Below are 19,436 nucleotides of genomic sequence, written 5' to 3'. Positions count from 1 at the left end.
GCCAGAAACAGCTCATTGATTTACCTTCACAGCAGCAATTACTCATGCATAAGGGATTTTACTTCCCTCTGCTTCTAAACAGTCATCAATCGTCTCTCTTAAGCTTGCGGGGAACATTTAATTATAACTTAAATGTTGGTCAACATTAACCCGGGAAGTTTATTGATCGTATTAGAAGACTTCTGCAGTCATTTTCCCCCTTGAGAATATATGCACATTTAAAGAAAGCTTGGATTTCCTACTGTATATATGTGGATCATTATAATAGCTTGCATAAAATAATATATAGTGAACATCTTCTGAATGAACTATAGGATTCCCAGACATTTTTACTAAGGAATTTCAATGACTTTACCAGTTGTTTGTGACTACCAGACAAGGGTATTTAAATATATAATTTTAGAGAGACCACAGTACACTCACAAAGAGTAACTAGCTGATGAAATATTTTAGAATCTAGAAACAATGTATGCTCACTACAAACATAAAAAAAGCCCTGAATTAGAATAATCCCACATCCATACCTTCATTGTCTTTAATAGTAAAGTTAGGGTTGGCAGGAAGTCCTCCGGGAAAAGAGAAGGAAAATCCCTTTCCATTGGCAAAATCATCTTTATCCACAGCCGTGATTGTCTGAATGACCTGCCATCAACAGAACAAAAAGAACAACGAATAGACCTCAGAAACACTTTCTTTTCATAGTAAACCTTCTTAGAAATTCTTTAGATTTTTCAGTGTCTCTGGTGAAGCTTGACTGTTTTAAGTATTTTTACTGTAGTTAAGATGCCTAGATTGTACAGTACACATGGATTTCACCAGTTTCCCATGTGGAAGACCCATTTCCTAAATACAAGTTGCATTCAGCAGGGTTCAAAAGCTCAGAACATAGTTTTACTTGATTCTTTCTGTTTTCTCCCCTCCCGTTCTCATTTCAGAGTGAACTTCTGAAATCTCTGCTGGCATCTCAGCAGCTGTAGGATGCTGTGCTCTTTGAGCATCAAAACCAGATGGTTTGATGGTCTGAGTTGTCTTGGAAACTCAACAGGCATTTGATTCCTTGAGTGCAGTCCATTATGGGTTGCACATCCCTGTGCTCTACTCCCTGCAAAGAGCAATACCTTCCAACTGAAGAGGTTCAGACTGAAGGAGACTTTAATTGGAATACCTTTCGCTTGTGTGAACACAGAAATTATAAAAGGCTGACAAATTCACGATGACATTAGTTGAAGTTAATTTTTGTAAATTACTGGAAATGTATTTTAGAATAATTTTGGTGTTGTTATATCAATATCTGTATCATTGTACAATTTATTATTGATAGATTTTTTTTATATAATTAAAAAAAAGGATTAGTTGAGGTTAATATAATATAATATAATATAATATAATATAATATAATATAATATAATATAATATAATATAATATAATAACAATCCTTAAAGCCGAATTTCAGTCTTCAGTGTCACATGATCCTTCAGAAATTATTCTGATTTTATGATTTTCTGCTTAAGAAAAAAATCTTATCATTATCATATTATATAATTTTGAAATAAGTATTTTTGTCATGATTTTCATGATTTTTCACGATACTTTAATTGATAGAAAGGTCTAAAATGTGTTTATTTGTAATTTAAACCTTTTATAACAATGAATATAATTTTTTGCCACTTTTGATATTTCTGTTTCTTTGAACCAGCTGAATCTTCAACCAGCCCATTCAGCAAGCAACACCAGATCAACCAATGATGTGAGTTTAGGGGCGGGGCCATCTGTTTTTCCGACCAGTGGCAGATGAGGAAGGAGTTTGCGACACCTGTTTGAAAACAATCTTTATTTATTTTTTTAAGTCAGTCTGATGATTCTAGTAGTGCAGAAAATTCAGGCTCCACTTAAAACACATGCAGAGAGCTCAGAAGCACTTTAATGTGCCTCTCCTGTAATGTAGTGTGGATAATTTTTGGAATTGGATGTACTGTTTTATGGTGGGATCACAGGGGATATTAAAATAGGCTTGACCTCATCTGTCCTTCATTTTCTCTTGCTCTCATCCCTCTCTTTCTTTGGGCTGCTAGTGAAAAACAGCATTTCAAAATGAAATGGAAAAGTGTGGGTAGGGAAAATAGGAGTGTGTTTTAGTGAGTCAGAGCTGTCACGCTTTGTTGATCAGATTTTTATTCTCATTGAGAGATGATTAGCATTCCTATAACCCCCTTCCATTTTTCTATTTCAGCCCCACTAAATATTCAGCTTGCTCTTTTTTCCACAACATTCATGGCAGGGAACGTAAGGGAATTTTCTGTGCAGGCTGATATGTAAATCCATATTAATCAAACCTGTAATGTTTCAGGTGACCAACTTAACATTTTACTGCTTATGCTCATTCGTAAGTAAACTGATTAAAACTACAGTTAGTTTGATTACTTTAGTTGTTAGATTCGTTTTAAGGAGACCTTCTCTGCCAGGGAATGTCAGAGGGAAAGTGAGACAGAGAAGCAGTTCAACTGTTATGGGACTTGCCTGTCCTGCTCTGGTGCTTTCACAGATGATGATCTCGTCTTCTGTGTTGATCATTGGAGGATTGTCATTCACATCTAGAACCTGCACTGTAACGGGAACGTGACTCTGAAGACTAGGGTTATCTGAAAACAAAAGAAAACATTGGATGGTAAAAAAAATAAAATTATAAAAAAATTATAAAAAAAACATCAGATAGCTCATATGAAAGAATATTTGAACATTAAGCAGCTTTTTGTGGACAGAAGATAATAGAAATGGAGATCCATCTATCCATTGAAACATTTATACACCTATCATATCATCGATCCATCTCTTTAATTATACATTAAATCCATATGTGGCAAACTTAAAGTGCTTAAACAACAAAAATCAGGTGAAAAATATGCTTGACTTTTCATGAAGATATTTCTTAGAAGGTTAAAACACAATCAAACTTACACTTACACTGTTTTCATTGATCTGAAATGAAAGTTTATTGTGAACTTGAATGTAGTTTTTCTGAATATCAAATTGCATAATAATAATAATAATAATAACAGATTAACAAATATCATGGTAAAGACCAAATAATTTCTGATTAGCAAACCCAGGTTATGCATATTTCTATCAAGGCTGTCTCAAAAGAACACCTATCTGAACTGAAAAGTACATTTGCATGCACTTCCTGATCCCTGGCTGGGACCCGGCTAATTTTGTTCACAAATTGGCAAAGTCATCTAATAGCAATTCTCAGTGAGTCAGTCGCATACTGATTAAATTAATATGAATCAAAACACTATAAATACAAACACGCAGAAATTAACAAGGCATTATAATGCTCAGAAATGAAAAACAGGCCCACAACTAGGATATAAAAATATCCTGTGCAATTATACATTGAGTAATTAACAAGATATTAAATTCAGTTAGGTCCTTTTGGAATTGTTTTGCACCTTTTAAACTCACGTATCAAAGTTTTTTAGTTAAAGGTGCTGTAGGGAACTTTTGTAAATATATATTTTTTACATATTTATTAAACCTGTCATTATATCCTGACAGTACAATATGAGACAGATAATCTGTGAAAAAATCAAGCTCCTCTGGCTCCTCCCAGTGCTCCTATTGCCATTTGCAGAAAATGCATCGCTCCCGGTAAAAAACAACCAATCAGAGCTGCGGTCCGTAACTTTGTTTGTGTTCAAAATGTAGAAAAATGAACATAATAAGCGAGTACACCATGAATCCATTTTCCAAACCGTGTGCTTATATTCGGACTATTTTAGATTGCTTCGGGGGTACCGCGGTGGAGTAACCCAGTACCTTTGTGATTCTTCATAGACATAAACAGAGAGAAGTAGTTCCGGCTATGATGTTCTTCCACAAGACGCAAGCAGTTCTGTTTATTAACCGCTAGAGCGTCAAAAGTTCCCTACCGCAGCATTAATTAAATATGATATCACATGGCCAGCATTTGGTCTCATTAATCTATTATTTATTCCAGAGAAAATAGTTTTGTCTGAAAGCAAAATCTCAATGCTGTATGTCAGCTTTTTCTCCCCCGTTTTTTTTTTTTTTTTTTCCAGCAGGGTCATTGCAGTGTTTAAATGTGGTTATCACTCTTTTACAGTGTGTACGTGACTGTGAATCACTACCATATGAAAGTTTTTATTTTTATTTTTTTTTTTACTTCAAATGAAAGGTGTGATTGTGGTTCATCTTAAGAGCTGGTTTGGTATTTTTCTTTAAGAAATTCTGAATGATAAAAACTGAACTGTCTCTCACTGTGCTCTATTGTGATGTGAGCTGAGCGTAGGCTGTCTAAGATCTAGCAAAAAACAGCCAGGTCTATCAGTTTTATAATACAGAATGTTTATGTACCACAACTAGAAGTAGCTAATAAAATAGCACAATATCTGTCAATGGCACAGCTACTGTTAAATGCAATAAAAGTGCGCATAATTGCTGAGACGTCTTATAAGTGTACAGGCCAAGTGAGTTCCGCTCCCTCGTCATCATCACTAATGAGCACTCTAACATGAATTCACACCCACAGCTGGACCAGAAACGAACATTTCTCAGAACGAAGCCTTTAACGGCAAGCCATCTCCATGGCAACAAACACACTCAAACATGACTCACTTTAATGTATCTTTGATTGCATACAAAAATGTTAAACAGAAACACATCAAAACAACATCAGAAATGTGTTTTAGTGTTCTGTCATTTTGCTTGCTTACCTTTCAGGATGTTTGTTTTGTGTTTACAAAGAGGAATATTACATTGCACTTTCATAGCTCAGATTTGATTGTGATTCTTAGAAATTTTGATTTTTAATTATCAATGTTATGTCTGGTTTATAAAAAAATAAATAGATACAAATAAAGGAATAGTTCACAAAAAGTAAGAGTGTTACATATCTCAGAAAATTTGGTCATAAAATACCTTGAAAGCACAGTATACTGAAGTTTCGGCCAAATGCATGTAGGGATTGAATGAGAAATACTGAAGAACACAGATTGGAGCACAGCTTGAGAGAGTTAAGGTCTCTTCTGAGGCTGTATGAATGTACATCTCTGAGAAGAAGACTTATGCAAAGTCTCCATTTGATCTCATTGATAGGGAAAATAAGTGAGAAATTAAGGCAATATGTGATTTTTCATTCTCATATTGGATACTTGTGGAAAATGATTATCATATAGAAGACTGAATGTGTGTCATTGATGCTGGGTCTAAGGGTAATTACTCTGATAAAATCTGCTGCAGAAGACTCATGTGACTCCATTTAGATTACTGCCTGTGATTTTTATCATCTGGGTGGTTATATACTCCCAATCTTTTCCTGTTTTTGTTCTCTTGCATGAGTGGGTTTGTTAAAGGGGTATTTCGCTCAAAAAAGTTAAATTCTGCTGTCATTTCCTCACCCTCATTTTGTTCCAAACCGGATTTACCTGCTTCTGCGTAACACAAAAGGTGACTCTTTGAAGATTGTGCTAATCGCTAATTCGCTAATTCAATTAGAAAGCATCAAAAAGGGCATAAAGGCATTGTAATAGAATAAAAGTTGTGAGCTTTATAGCACATCTTCTGAAATCACAAAATGAATCACTTAAAACTCAGCTTTAATGATTAAAACTGCATACTGTATTTAAACACCTTATCTTATATATTTAATAATCAAACTACATATTTAAAACATTTTCTAGTGAAAGTTATTTACTTTTTATATTTTATATATATATATATATATATATATATATATATATATATATATATATATATATATATATATATATATATATATATATATATATATATATATATATATATATATATATTTTTTTTTTTTAATTTATTTATTTTAGAAGGAAAGAGCATATGATGACCATGGCAAGCATCTTTTATTTATTTATTGATTTATTTTTTATAATAAAACAAAAACTTTACTATTAATATGGATACAATATTATAACCAAGTATGTATGCCATAAGTCCTGAAAACAGTTCTTTAATCTTACAGAGGTTTTGTAAAATGGTTTCAATATAACGCTACAACCCTGACCTCATTTAGTGTATGTGGACACATTAATATGTAAATTAGTCCCTGGATCCACCCTGTTGCCATTATGTGGTGTAGAAATTGCTACACAATGTCAAGTACCAATATTGAATTAATTCAGCCAATAATGTTTGAACCAGAAACTGATTGATGATGAAGAAGAGGAAGAGTGAATTATACATGATCATCTATTAGACCACACATCAGAATGGTAATGCATTTTATGTATCACTCTCTAAAATATCAGACATGTAACATTAATTGATATAATGGTAGCACTATGTTTTAAGGACCAGTTCTCACTATTAACTTTTTTTTTTTTTTTATTAGCATGCATGTTACTAGCATATTGGCTGTTTACTGTATTAGTACTTATAAAGCACATATTAATCTTATTCTGCATGACCATATTTTAGATTACGTAATCCTACCTCTTACCTAATTTTAACAACTACCTGACTATTAATTACAGCAAATTAACAGCAAATTAGGAGTTTGTTCAGGGAAGACTGTTCGTTAATAGTGAAAATGGTGCTCACTGATGTATTTGCGCATGGTTTGTCTTTAAGCGTATTAAAAACACCTGTTAGTCATGTTAACAACATTAAAAAACTGATCTGACCATAGGAGGGGCTTTAAATCTTCACATCTACCATGTTCAAAAGAATGTCGATGTTCAATCTGTAAATGAATCATTCTTTTAAAGTGAATCTTTCAAAGAATCTGGTCCAAAAAACTAGATCAATAATAAATCAGACTGAACTGGTTCTCAAAATCTACTAAATCAAGGATCTGGACACAAGCTCTCTGGAAGGGGATTTTATGAGTGAACAACATCTACACCTACATTCAGACTGTATAGCTGCAGAACGCAGCACACAAGCCATTAGATCACATTAATGATATTTTACAGTGCTTCTGGATCCATTTTGAAGCTTGAAAGCTTTTGGCCCCATTCATTTTAATTGCATGGGAAAAAAATGACAACAACCAGCAGTCTTCATTTTTCTCTTTCCACAGAAGAAAGAAAGTCATACAGGTTTAGAACAACATGAGAGGTGAGTAGTGTAAATAACCACAATGTTCATTTCTGAGCTAACTATTCCTTATGTGCTTAGAGGTGCCATCTTTGACTATTTACTGGCCTGCAGAGTTGATTTGGCAGCAGCGGGAGGGCGAGCGATTTTCAAAGAGAGAAAGCGAACGGCAGTCCGTTTCTCATGAGTGCACAAGGCGTTTATTGCCGAGAATGTCTTTGCAGACTAATTTGCGAGTTATTAAAGTGGCGAAGCTCAACCAGCATGCTTTCTGGTACCCACCTTCCTCTCTTGCCATGACAGTGATGTTGTGCCAGGGCGTGTCCTCACGGTCCAGGAGCTGAGTAGTTCTAATGACTCCGCTGATGGATTCGATATCGAAATACACCTCTTTGTCTTCTGCCTGCTCGATGAAATACCTAAATATAGAAGAGAGAGCATGAATACTGCATGAGCCTTTCCGTCTATCATCCCTCTATATCATAATGGGGGCATTATTAGCAAAGACAGCTAGGATGAGCATGATTACCCAAACGCTTGTATTTCTTGTATTTGTACTTGTATTTCTTGTAAAGCTTGTATTTGGATGACTGAGTCGTGAAACTCCATATGTGGTGAGACTTATTGCAAGACTTCTCGACTTTACAAAGCTCAGCCTAAAGGGGCATATTTTTATTTTTATATCAATTATCTTTTATTATATTGTCCAAAAGTAATTGTACATACACAAAAATAGTTAATTATACAGTTTTTTTTAATGTTATATATATATATATATATATATATATATATATATATATATATATATATATATATATATATATATATATATATATATATATATATATATATATATAATTATAAATATATTATATTATATTTAATACATTTTATAAAAATGAATTAATAACAAAATATTTTTTTTCTCTTATCTAATTTTTCTCTAATTAAACAAGATTAATCATTAAATTTGCAATAATTGTTTTATCATAATTATTTTGTGAGTAATCAAATATTTTCACAATGAGTCTCAAAATTAACATCATATATATATTACTTAATGGAAAGATGAAAAGTAAAGAAGGAACATCACAGGAGGTTAATTTATACTAAAGAAGTATGCACTAAAAACTAAAGAGTACTTTTTACGGTTTTTAATTAACTGATCTTGAATTACGTAACAAAATGTGCACTGCATTGGACATTAACATTGCCTTTCATTTTGTTCATATGATTTCCCTAAATTATCAATCAGCTTGCAGACAGCATACAGGCCATTTTCAGTGAGATTTATGAGTGCTTTTGGTTATATGCAATGATTTATAGTTTACTGTATATATTCCAGGTGAAATAACAGTAAATCACAGCTTTAGATAACACACCTGATGCAACCTAAAGATTATTAAAAGAAAGAATAGAAAAGAAAAACAAAGAAAAAACACTACAGGAGAAAAGTGCAAGGAGAAAAAACTGCAGTGGACAAGCAGTGAAATGCAAGATGCTCAAAAGAAGGACAGCCAGATTCTCTTTCCAAGTGTGAATGTAAAATTGAACCACATTTGCATTTTCTAAAAGAAGTACAAGAGTGTCCAAGGCAGGAAAAATTAGTGTTAAAATTATATGTAACCATACGATTTAAGTTGTGGTTTTACTGTTTTGGTTTTGTGGGGTCAAGGTTTACTGGTTAGCATGATTGGGTTAGCTAGTAGATGCCAAACAACAACAACAACAACAACAAATATAATAATAATAATAATAATAATAATAATAATAATAATAATAATAATATATATATATATATATATAAACAACAACATCAATACACCATCCAAAATCCCTCTACTTGCTGAACATAAGTGCATATGTACTAAAAAATACATACAAATAATTTCTGTTTTTATTAGCTTTCATCATGCTTACTAGGGAAAATTCAGGAAACACAAAAATTGTCTCAAAACACAAAAAATGAAATGTTTATATATATATATATATATATATATATATATATATATATATATATATATATATTTTTTATGTGTGTTATCCAGACACAGAAAAAAAAGGCCAGGGATTATTCATGAGACTTTTCTCGTTTTCTCTTATGTATTTTATTTATTTATTTAGAGCCGTGAAAAATACTGAACTGACAATCTTACTCGCTCACATCAACCAATGAGATTCACAGCATTTGCATGACGGTGAGAGTCACGGTCTCTCCGTCACGCACTGCCTTTGAAGGTTCATTTAAAGATGGCTTGAAAACACGTCCTCAAACCACCAGTACAGAGAGATGCTAATAAACCATACAGGTCATATCTCATTGCCACAAGAAAATGTGCACTGTCCTTGACTGCATGAGACATGAGAGAGAAATAACAATGAGGATTTTACACCGTATGCCTTTTACTGCTATTGAAAGGAACATTCTGACATTTAATTTTTCATTCCCCTTGTTTGCTTGCATGTCATCCTAATGTTATTTTCTCCGTATTCTACAGACTATGATGTGCACAATGCAACATTGCCTTTCATATTAAGACTCATCATTTACTTTTTCTCTAAACTTTGGTATATATATAATATGATTCTAATCGATTTTTCACACTTAACATACAGTACCTGGTGTGATATTTCACACTCTTCATCCAATTCATTCTGGGGAGTTAAGATTTTCTCACTGTGCATTTCTAAATCCAGGGTTAATGCATATTGAACATTTGCATAATCATATACATTTAAAACATTGATCAGTCAAGTACAGCACAGAGCGTGCAACGATTTAATAATAACCTTTGTGTCATTCCAGACTGCTTTTTTCCAAAGATGATTCTATCTGATTCTATCTCTCTGAATTTTCAATAAAATAAAATAAAAAAACATGAATATTTTGAATATAAAATGTAATGCATTAAATAATATAAAAATATAAAACATGCATGAATATTTTTTAATATACATATTTCTGTATATATTTTTTTTCATTTTATTAAATAAATAAATAAATAAATAAAGAAAGAAAGAAAGAAAGAAAGAAAGAAAGAAAGAAAGAAAGAAAGAAAGAAAGAAAGAAAGAAAGAGCGAAATAGCACAACTCGTAGTTATTCTGTGTTTACCAGGTGGGATGAAACAGGACTTCTAATTAATCTGAATCCTCTCCATCAGCATCTCTGGCAGGCAGCATGATATAAGCACTAAAGCAATGATGTTTTTATGAGCTGGCCTGCTCACACCTCTCTTTCATTAGAGTGTGTGGAGGTAATTGAGCCTTTGGCAGCTGTGTTTCACTACCATGATAACATGGGGTGCCTTAACTACTCTAATTAACAATATCCTCCATAGAGAGAAAGAGAGAGAGAGTCAAAGCAGTAAAAGATCCTTGTATGTCATATCAACTCAATGTCATCCCATTAAATTTGACCTTTACAAAGAGATGAGAAATGGGAGGACATGGAAGAGAGAGAGAGAGAGAGAGAGAGAGAGAGGGAGAGAGAGAGAGAGAGAGAGAGAGAAATAATGTCAGATTATAGTGCTATATCACTGCATTTGCGAATACACACCACAATTTAGTAAAATCCCATACAAACAGTAGTGATTTGCTAGTACAAATTATAGAAAACTGTATCTTGTGGGTGTATTGGAGGTGACTTTCTATGAAATGCACACACAATAGCCACACATGCTAACAGTATTATTAAAATTATATATGTATAAATCATCATGTCTTCTAACCTGACAGGGCTGTTTTTGCTGTCTGGGTCTCTCGCTGTGACAGCTCCCACTTCAGATCCAACCTTGGCGTTCTCGTACACCTCCATAATGTAATAATCCATCGAGAAAACCGGCGGCTCATCCACGTCTCCGACTGTGATCTTGAGCGTGGCGTCGTCTTTGAACGAGCCCAGATAGGAGAAGTGTGGGTCCAGGTGCATGTTCTCTGCAGCGATGTGAAGACTGTAATGCTTCTTCTTCTCATAATTAAGTGGCTAAAAAGCGAAAACAGAAAAATTACACAGATTACAAACCAGGGTTATTCTCTTAAACTAAAACTAAAACCATTAAAAATTAATATATAAACACATTAACTAAAATAAATTATAGAAAAAAAAACATCTACTTATTAATATAATGATGCTAAAATAACACTGTTACATTTACATATTACACATACTTTGCTTTCAGTCTGTTTTAGCGACTTTCTTGGTGGCTTCTAGGGGTTTCAAGTACTCCAGTAAGTTATGAGCTGAGATCATATTGAGGTCAGTCTTCTTCTTCCAGAGCACAGAAGTTAAATGGCTCTCTAGATGGGGTCACTTCTGTAAACACCATGAAACCTGCCCGACCTTCACCGCTGTCTCACCGGATAGATCTGGCAGGCATTTATTTACAAGATTGGCTTTTGGAAATCTCAGCATTCACTGAATTCACAGCTTTCATGACCCCTGGGACTGAGTGGGGAATTGAAGAAGCTCAGAATACAGAAAAACAACCATTAATGAGCATCTGAGCTGTGAAGATTGCCAGACGCCTGCTTGACCCAGTCTCGCTGGACAGAATATATATACAGGTATACTGTATCTGCCAGGGATTTCAGTGTGTGCAGCTTCAGATATTATGCCATCTTGACATCATCTTGACTTGGATTATTATGCCATCCTGTTGTGTTCTTTTGTTGAAGGTCTACAAGCAACCCTCAAGTGAAAAGTGTGAAAAACTGAAAACATTTTACAATCTAGAGGTTATTCAGAATTTGAACTTGTTAATGAGGTTTTGTGCATGACTGCAGATTTTTCGCCTTTTGTATTTTCGCTGTTTGTTTGTCATCTCTGCAGGATAAATCAAGTGTATTAAGCTTATGAGATCTAATAATATAAGCTAGATTTTGTACTCTCCAGATATGACTCATGTCTTTTTCCAGTGGAAGTGGGATTTTCTGGCCCATTTTATAGTAGGCCTAGTGAAAGTTTGATTACTGAGAAAAGAAAAAAAAAAACACCTCTCCTCAATAAACCGCAACATTTGAGATATCATTCATATCTGCAGCAGCAGCAGCACAAATAACACATGTCCTAAAATTTAATAGTTGGGTATGTCTACTTCATGAACTTTTATTTCACAGGGGGCACTTTGTTGTTTTTATTTTTTTTATTTATTTTTTATTTTTTTAAGATATTTTTCTTTTTTGTTATTAGGGTCACAGAGAAATGGGCTTGGACACTTTTTATAAAGACTTCATTTATTTGTTTATATGTATTTTTGATGAAATACCTTAAAAATAAATGACAATCATATATATATATATATATATATTTCAAATATCCTTTGAAAACATAAACCCCAAAATAACCATAAACCATGTTGTACTATTTTTAATCATCCTCACAAATATTTCTCAGTTTGAAAATTTCCAATGCAATCAAAAATTTTATTCAAAAATTAAAAACAATATATTTTATTTTGTACCCAAGGAGGAATCATTAAATTATATATTACAACAATATTTAGTACTTCATTTAATTGCACATTTAGTAAACTGTACATATGTAACTATTAAATTAGAAAATAAAATAAATGTTTCCACAAAAATATAAAGCATCACAACTGTTTTCAACCCTGATAATAATCATAAATGTTTGCTAAACAGCAAATCAGCATATTAGAATAATTTCTGACGGATCATGTGACACAGAAGATTGGAGTAATGATGCTGAAAATACAGCTTTGCATCACATAAAAAAAAAAAAAAAAAAAAAAAATATATATATATATATATATATATATATATATATATATATATATATATATATATAACAATTTCAATTGTAATCTGAAAAGTCGCTATTGTATTTTAATTTCAAAATTGAAATGCATGTATATTCACTGTTTAAAACTGTTAGTGTTACAAATTGTTGACAGAAGTGGTTTTATAAAAGTCCACAAGGCCAAAAGTACCAATAGTTTAAAAAATAACCTCTTATTATTAAGGGTTCAGGAAAGCCTCTAACCCCAGAACAAGCAATGATAGTAGTGATGCTTGCCTTGGCAAACACCAATAAAAATGACAGCAATACCTTTCTCAGCGTGATCACACCCTCTCTAGTATCTTTGTCTGTGGAGATGGAGAACATGCCGGCCCCCTCGGGGTTCAGGATGCTGTATTTAATGTCTGCATTGATTCCGATGTCCTCATCGTTGGCTTTGATCTTCCCCACTGGTTTCCCCACCTGTGCCGACTCTGGGACAAACACCTGGTAATTCTCTGCAGACAGACAAAAGCCCGCATGGTGGTTTGTTCGATTGGCTGGGTGGTACAGTACTTTTGAAGCATAGCTATCATGATGCCTCCATCCGGCTGAGCCTCCAAACAAGCCACATTAATCTGCTCTATAAGGATTTCAATATGGCTTCCAGACCCAAAAACCAGCCATACCTACAGTCCCACACCACCTGATTAAAAAAAGCTGGATGCAATAGAATGCAATATATATAATTAATTAATATATATATATTTTTTTTTTGTAATATTTATATTACATTATATAGTATGTAGTATTAAACAAACTAAGATTTTACGAAGTGGACTCATTTAAAGAATTGTGGCATCTACAGAAGCATAAAATGTTCCATCTCTTAATCTTAGAGCTTTTTTTTTTTTTTTTTTTTTTTTTTTTTTGAGAGGAAATTAATGTGATTTTATTTCCAGAACCCTGCTGCGGTGCTCTCTTTCTGTGGATAAAAATAAGACCACAAAATCTCAAGATGCAAGGTCTAATAATTGGCTGCTTACACAATATAAGATGCTGGTCCTGCCTTTATTCTCTTCATGCTAATTAATGGTAAAAAAAAAAAAGTAAAAATAAAAAAATTCTACCGCAATGCACAATTTATATGATGAGTCATCTGATAGCAAGACTGCATCTAAAGTATGTAAGGTATATTTCCATCTAATTATGTAGTATCCATAAGGAGCCCTTGAGAAAACAAACTCTTTCTTAATGAATATCTTGAAAATGCATGAGAACCTACTTTAAGAGAGAGAAAGTGTGTAACATACAACAGCATACTGTATGGTTCACCTTCAAACAGTAATGTGTGTTTTTGCAGCAGACAAAGAATTGTAGAAAAGCGAGGTCAAGCTATTTCAGTTCTTTTTGACAAGATCTAACGCGTAATAATCAAGAAGTCCTTCAATGTCTCACAGATTTGCTTACGATTCAGTCAGGATGGAGTGTTCAGGAGTGAACATCTTTTTTTATCTAAAAAACAAACAACCAAACAACCCCCCCACCCCCCCACCCCCACCCCCCCCAAAAAAAAGAATTAAAAACCCAAGACCTTCAGTAAAAGACCAGCATGGATTTGCAGACTGGTTTATGCTGGTGTTGTAGATCTAGCAGGTGGACGTATCATGAAGATCATCAACAGCTAGTTAGCTGCCAACAGCATTCGAAGGTTGCAGCCTTCTAAGGCAGCATCTTAACTAACATAGAAACAGTTTACAAATACTGTCTAACTAGCATTTACAGCAATATGTTGCCACTTGATTTTGTTTTCACACTGGTTTCACATCACTCACTCTGAGGGAACTTGGGTGGGTTGTCGTTGACGTCGGTCAGTGTGATGTTGACTGTGGTGGAGCCCGATAGCCCCCCCACCTGCCCCGCCATGTCTTTGGCTTGAATCACCACGGAGTAATGTTCTCTCGCCTCTCGATCCATGTCTGCCAGCGCTGTTCTGATGATTCCTGCCATACAAACACACAAAAATGCGGCAGACATTATGCACATCATTTGCACTATAAATGCAATAAGCCAGAAGCAACTGCAATGTTGCATTTGCACACTGAAGTCTCATATCTACCCTTTATTCTTGGATTTAGCTTGTTTTAAAACAATCGTATCCAGCAGTGACTGTAACTGATTGTTAAAATAAAACCGGTAGGCGCTCCTGTCTGAAAAACCTTTTCTCTGTCAAGGTCAGTTTCTGTACGCCTTACACTAGCATTCAAATGATAACAAAAAAAAAAAAAAAAAAACGTAGTCTATTTTTTTCTGTATTATATATATATATATATTTTTTTTTTCAGCCACCAAAAACACGTTTTTAAATTTAGAAAATACAAATTATTTGTATGTTTTGAGGAATTGCTTAAATGCATTTTTGCTGCCCAGAAGGAACACTGTGCCACAGTGTAACAGATATGATGCTGTCATTATAGAGAATATTGCTATCATTTTTAGTTAGAAGTTTTATGCATTGTACATTATTTAGGTACAATTCGTATTTATTGTTTTATGTTTATGTAACATTAGGTACAATTTAAATCCAAAGTCAATCCAGAAACCAGTTTAGTGGCAATACAGTAATCCACATTAAAAATAAATAAATAAATAAGTAATAAAAAAAGAACAGATTAATAAACAAATAAATAAGAAAATAAATTATAGTATTTAAAAAAGTAAAATAAAATAAATCAATTTCTGATGGATTCAAATCAAGATTTCATGGATTCTGTGGTGCTTTGTGGTTCAGTTGCTTCTTTTCGATTTAGAATATTCCATCCAGTTTGATAAAATCAAGGAAATGTGTGCATAATATAATCATATAATAATAATAATAATAATAATAATAATAATAGATAAATAAATTAAAGAATGAACAATACAATTTTAATAAAATAAATATTGTAAAATATTGCAATTTAAAATGTGTTTTTTATTTTAATAAAATTCTTATCAACGTTGAAAGCTTTCCTTCTGTGATTCCACGGAAACTCATCCAGACGGGCCAGATATGCTGAGAATGTTAGATTTTATTTGTGTCACATTTGAGGGATGTTCAGTCAAGGAGGAACAGTAGGAAATGTCTCACTTTACAAAATTGAAGTGTTATCAGACAATCAAATCCTACTTTAAATTTGTTTGAAAACAATAGCTTTACTAGCCTGCAGTTTCCGCTGATAGAGGGCTTCGACTGTGACATGCAGTCAATACACACACGCCATTAAAGAACAGATTACAGACTCATGAATAAACAAGCTGTGTGTTTGAGTCGGCTCTAAATAGAAATTCAGTGGGCTGTTTGCATCCCTATAACTGACTGATTCACATTTTGCACTTTAATTTATGAAGTGCAAACAGAGAGGAAATATTGATTTGTCATTATTATAGTGAAAAGTGGTCTTGCGTAGACCATAAATAACCATTGGTTTTCTCAGTTATTGACTAAAATCATACCAAATCTTTTTTTAAGTACTTGTTTTGTTTCATTTCCCTCATGATAATAAAGAACCAAAATAAACACACAAAGAAATGATGATGACTGCATGTGAAGAGTGTCAGGTTGACAGGCTCAGGATTAGCTGTCCGTGGGCAGGTTATAACATTAGACTGGAGACCGCAGGCGACAATATTAACATGCAGGGCAGGTGAGGTTGACCATTGTCACCTGTCACAGCGAGAGCAGGGCAAAGGCTGCTGAATGCACTAGGGACACAAGCCTAGGTTCCAAAAATACCCAAGAGAATGGTCACACAATTTAACTTTCTTACTGGGTATTTACAGACAGTACAGAGATTACAAAAATAGTTTTACATTTTTTATTAATTTAGTGTAACCATAGTCTGGTTGGTCAAACTACTGTAGTTATGATGCCTGATGGGTACACGAGCATCCCATGCCAGGGATCAGCTTCCAAAACAACATATGCTGATCTTTTCCTCAGGGCTGCACATAAAATTACAATATTTATTAGGAAACTCATTAGCACTTTAGTCAAGAGGGTTTGGTGACATCAAAAGGTCAAAAAGGAAAGTCATTATACTCAGTCTGCACTACAAATGAAAACCAGATCACACCAGATTTATTTTACAAAAAATTAAACAAAAACAAAACACACTTTTATCTTATTTACCCCTCAAGGGTGCATATTAGTATCTTTAAAATTGTACATATTGGTACCGTCTGAAACTTTCCAATTAGTACTAATACATTTGTGTGGTATATATATATATATATATATATATATATATATATATATAAACATTTAAATATGAAAACAAATAGTAATATATTTTAATACTTTTTTTATATTTTTATTTTAAGTAATAAAAGAAATGCCTTTAGTTGCAGGTAACAATAATAACCCTGGATTGCAGCCACCACATCAGAGAAAATCTATGACATGTGGCACTTGCAGCGCAGAAAATGTCATAGATTAAGGTTCGAGTAATCTATTTTAACTGCATTGCAGTTTTTAAATTCACTCTTTCATTTATGTTTCATTTTCTCTGAGTCCCAGCATCCTAACCCAAGCGGTCCGTCCCTGTCCCACCCATCAAACCTGTTGAATCCGTCACCAGCCCTTGTTCTGGGGGCTAATAATTTACAGATGAGAAAAGGCATAAAATAAACAATGTCATAAACACATTCAAATCGTCTTCTAATATGCAAGCAAACGTTGGAAGACTTCCCAGAATGCTTCTCAGTGAACAAAAGCCCAGCACATTGGTACATAAAGAGGTTTGTAAACTTTCCAAAATGAATCTGCCATCCATTTCTCCTGTTTTAATGGCATAATACCATTTCTAGCCTGCCAATGCACGAACCCCGGAGGCATAGCAGAGATATTACCCAAGCTGCAACATTACTTAACCTAGGCTCCTAAGGCAACGCAAGTCTATGGCACACAGCCATTCACTCCATTAAAACAACACAAAGACTAATCTTGTGACCTTTTCTTCATCCGTCAGGGGTGAGGGAGTGTCTCTCAGCAGATATCACTCAAGTTTATTGTGTGGGATTGGTAAGTGCTCTTGAGGAAATTTGAAACAGGCTGGCTGTAAATGAGAGAGAGTGTAGTATTTGTTATCAGGATGTACAGGAAGCCTCCAAATACCAAAAATCCCCATGAAACGCCATCAATCCTTCCATCAGAAGGCACTTTAGACCAGATCCATTAAGAATCAGCTAGTATTCTCTCTGATATGTATGGAAACCAGCGAGGAACAAGAAACAAGTGGCAAGTCTGACCAAGGGTTAGCTGAGTGGGCAAAACTGGTTCAAGCCTTTTGCTCATCTCTTGCTGACACCGTCTGTCTGTAATCTCCTATCGCTACATCTTATTCTCTCTCGATCCCTCGCTTTTCACAGCCTGTGCTTTTATTGAAAAAGTCAGTCTGTGTGAGCAAAGGGGATTATGGGAAATTACCTTTGGCCTGTTTGAGTGCTAAGAGCAGTTCACATAGGAAGTTGTGCAGTTGAATTATGTAATCTGATGGGGTTTTTTTTGCATTTGGGACTCGATTGTATCCAAAACTTCACACACACACACACACACACACATGCACGCACACACGTTTGTTTTTGTGAAAAGTGGGGACATCCCACAGGCGTTATGGTTTTATACTGTAGAAACTGTATATTCTATGGCCCTTCACCAACCCTACACCAAACCCTAACCCTCACAGGAAACTTTGTGCATTTTTACTTTCTCAAATAACCTCATTCTGTATGATTTATAAGCATTTTGAAAAATGGGGACATGGGTTATGTCCTCATAAGTCACCCTCTCCTTGTAATACCTGTGTCATACCCATGTCATTATACAGAGTTGTGTCCTGATATGTCTGTTCAGTTAAAGACAGTGGTGTTGAAATCATTGGACCCCAATATGGACAAAAAAGAAAGAAAAGAAGAACTTAAACAAAAACTTACTGCATAGAACATTTTGTGCTCTTTTATTTTTCTCTGGAGGTAAAAATAGTACAGGAGGGGTTGGTAATATGTCGGAAAGCATTAGCGTCTGGGGAAGGCCTCGACAAACTGGTGTGCTTTTCTAATTTGATCAGAACAGGAAGTTGCACTAATCCTTCCTTTTAGAGACTCCCTGATCTGTGTCAGAGAAGCTCGAAATTCACATGCTGAAACCCTCCAGACTCCCTGATCAGCAGAGAAATTAGCCTACTTAACTGGGAGTATGTGTGTGTGTGTGTGTGTGTGTGTGTGTGTGTGTGTGCGTACGAGGAAGAGAGATTGCTACGCTTTACCCATCATCCCTGGAACCTCTTACAAGAAAATGGGGAAGATGAAGATCCGACCTCACTTATTAACAAGCTTAACGTCTGGGTTTATGTGTGCCAGCGAGCAGGACGTGTTGAGTCTCTGCATTACCACTAGCTGATAATGAGCTGTCTTCACAGAGCAATGCTTGCTTTATTTTTAAAGAATACGTTTTGTTTCATAAATAAATCAACAGGAGGCAGCAAACTTGCATAGTTTGTGTCAATTATTAGCATTCTTATTACTGTTGCTCATAGTTGAGGATTTTGATTTGAACAAACTCTGTTTGT

At 34.2% G+C, this 19,436-nt stretch overlaps 1 protein-coding gene across 4 annotated transcripts in view; it reads right to left on the bottom strand.

The window, feature by feature from the left end:
* Positions 1 to 19,436, bottom strand: part of LOC128025480 (cadherin-18) — a 139,933-nt gene that overhangs the window by 21,451 nt on the left and 99,046 nt on the right. For all 4 annotated transcript variants that reach the window (XM_052611877.1, XM_052611879.1, XM_052611878.1 and 1 more), the window contains 6 exons: positions 14,664 to 14,831; positions 13,159 to 13,346; positions 10,820 to 11,073; positions 7,373 to 7,509; positions 2,519 to 2,640; positions 525 to 642 (listed from right to left, as the gene is read on the bottom strand). In XM_052611877.1, the coding sequence (XP_052467837.1) occupies positions 525 to 642; positions 2,519 to 2,640; positions 7,373 to 7,509; positions 10,820 to 11,073; positions 13,159 to 13,346; positions 14,664 to 14,831 (987 nt within the window). The remainder of the gene's footprint in view (positions 1 to 524; positions 643 to 2,518; positions 2,641 to 7,372; positions 7,510 to 10,819; positions 11,074 to 13,158; positions 13,347 to 14,663; positions 14,832 to 19,436) is intronic.

Source organism: Carassius gibelio, chromosome A12 (genome assembly GCF_023724105.1).
Source record: "Carassius gibelio isolate Cgi1373 ecotype wild population from Czech Republic chromosome A12, carGib1.2-hapl.c, whole genome shotgun sequence".
Taxonomy (NCBI): Eukaryota; Metazoa; Chordata; class Actinopteri; order Cypriniformes; family Cyprinidae; genus Carassius; species Carassius gibelio.
Note: the sequence above shows the minus strand (reverse complement) of the source record. Positions and strands in the feature narration are given on the sequence as shown.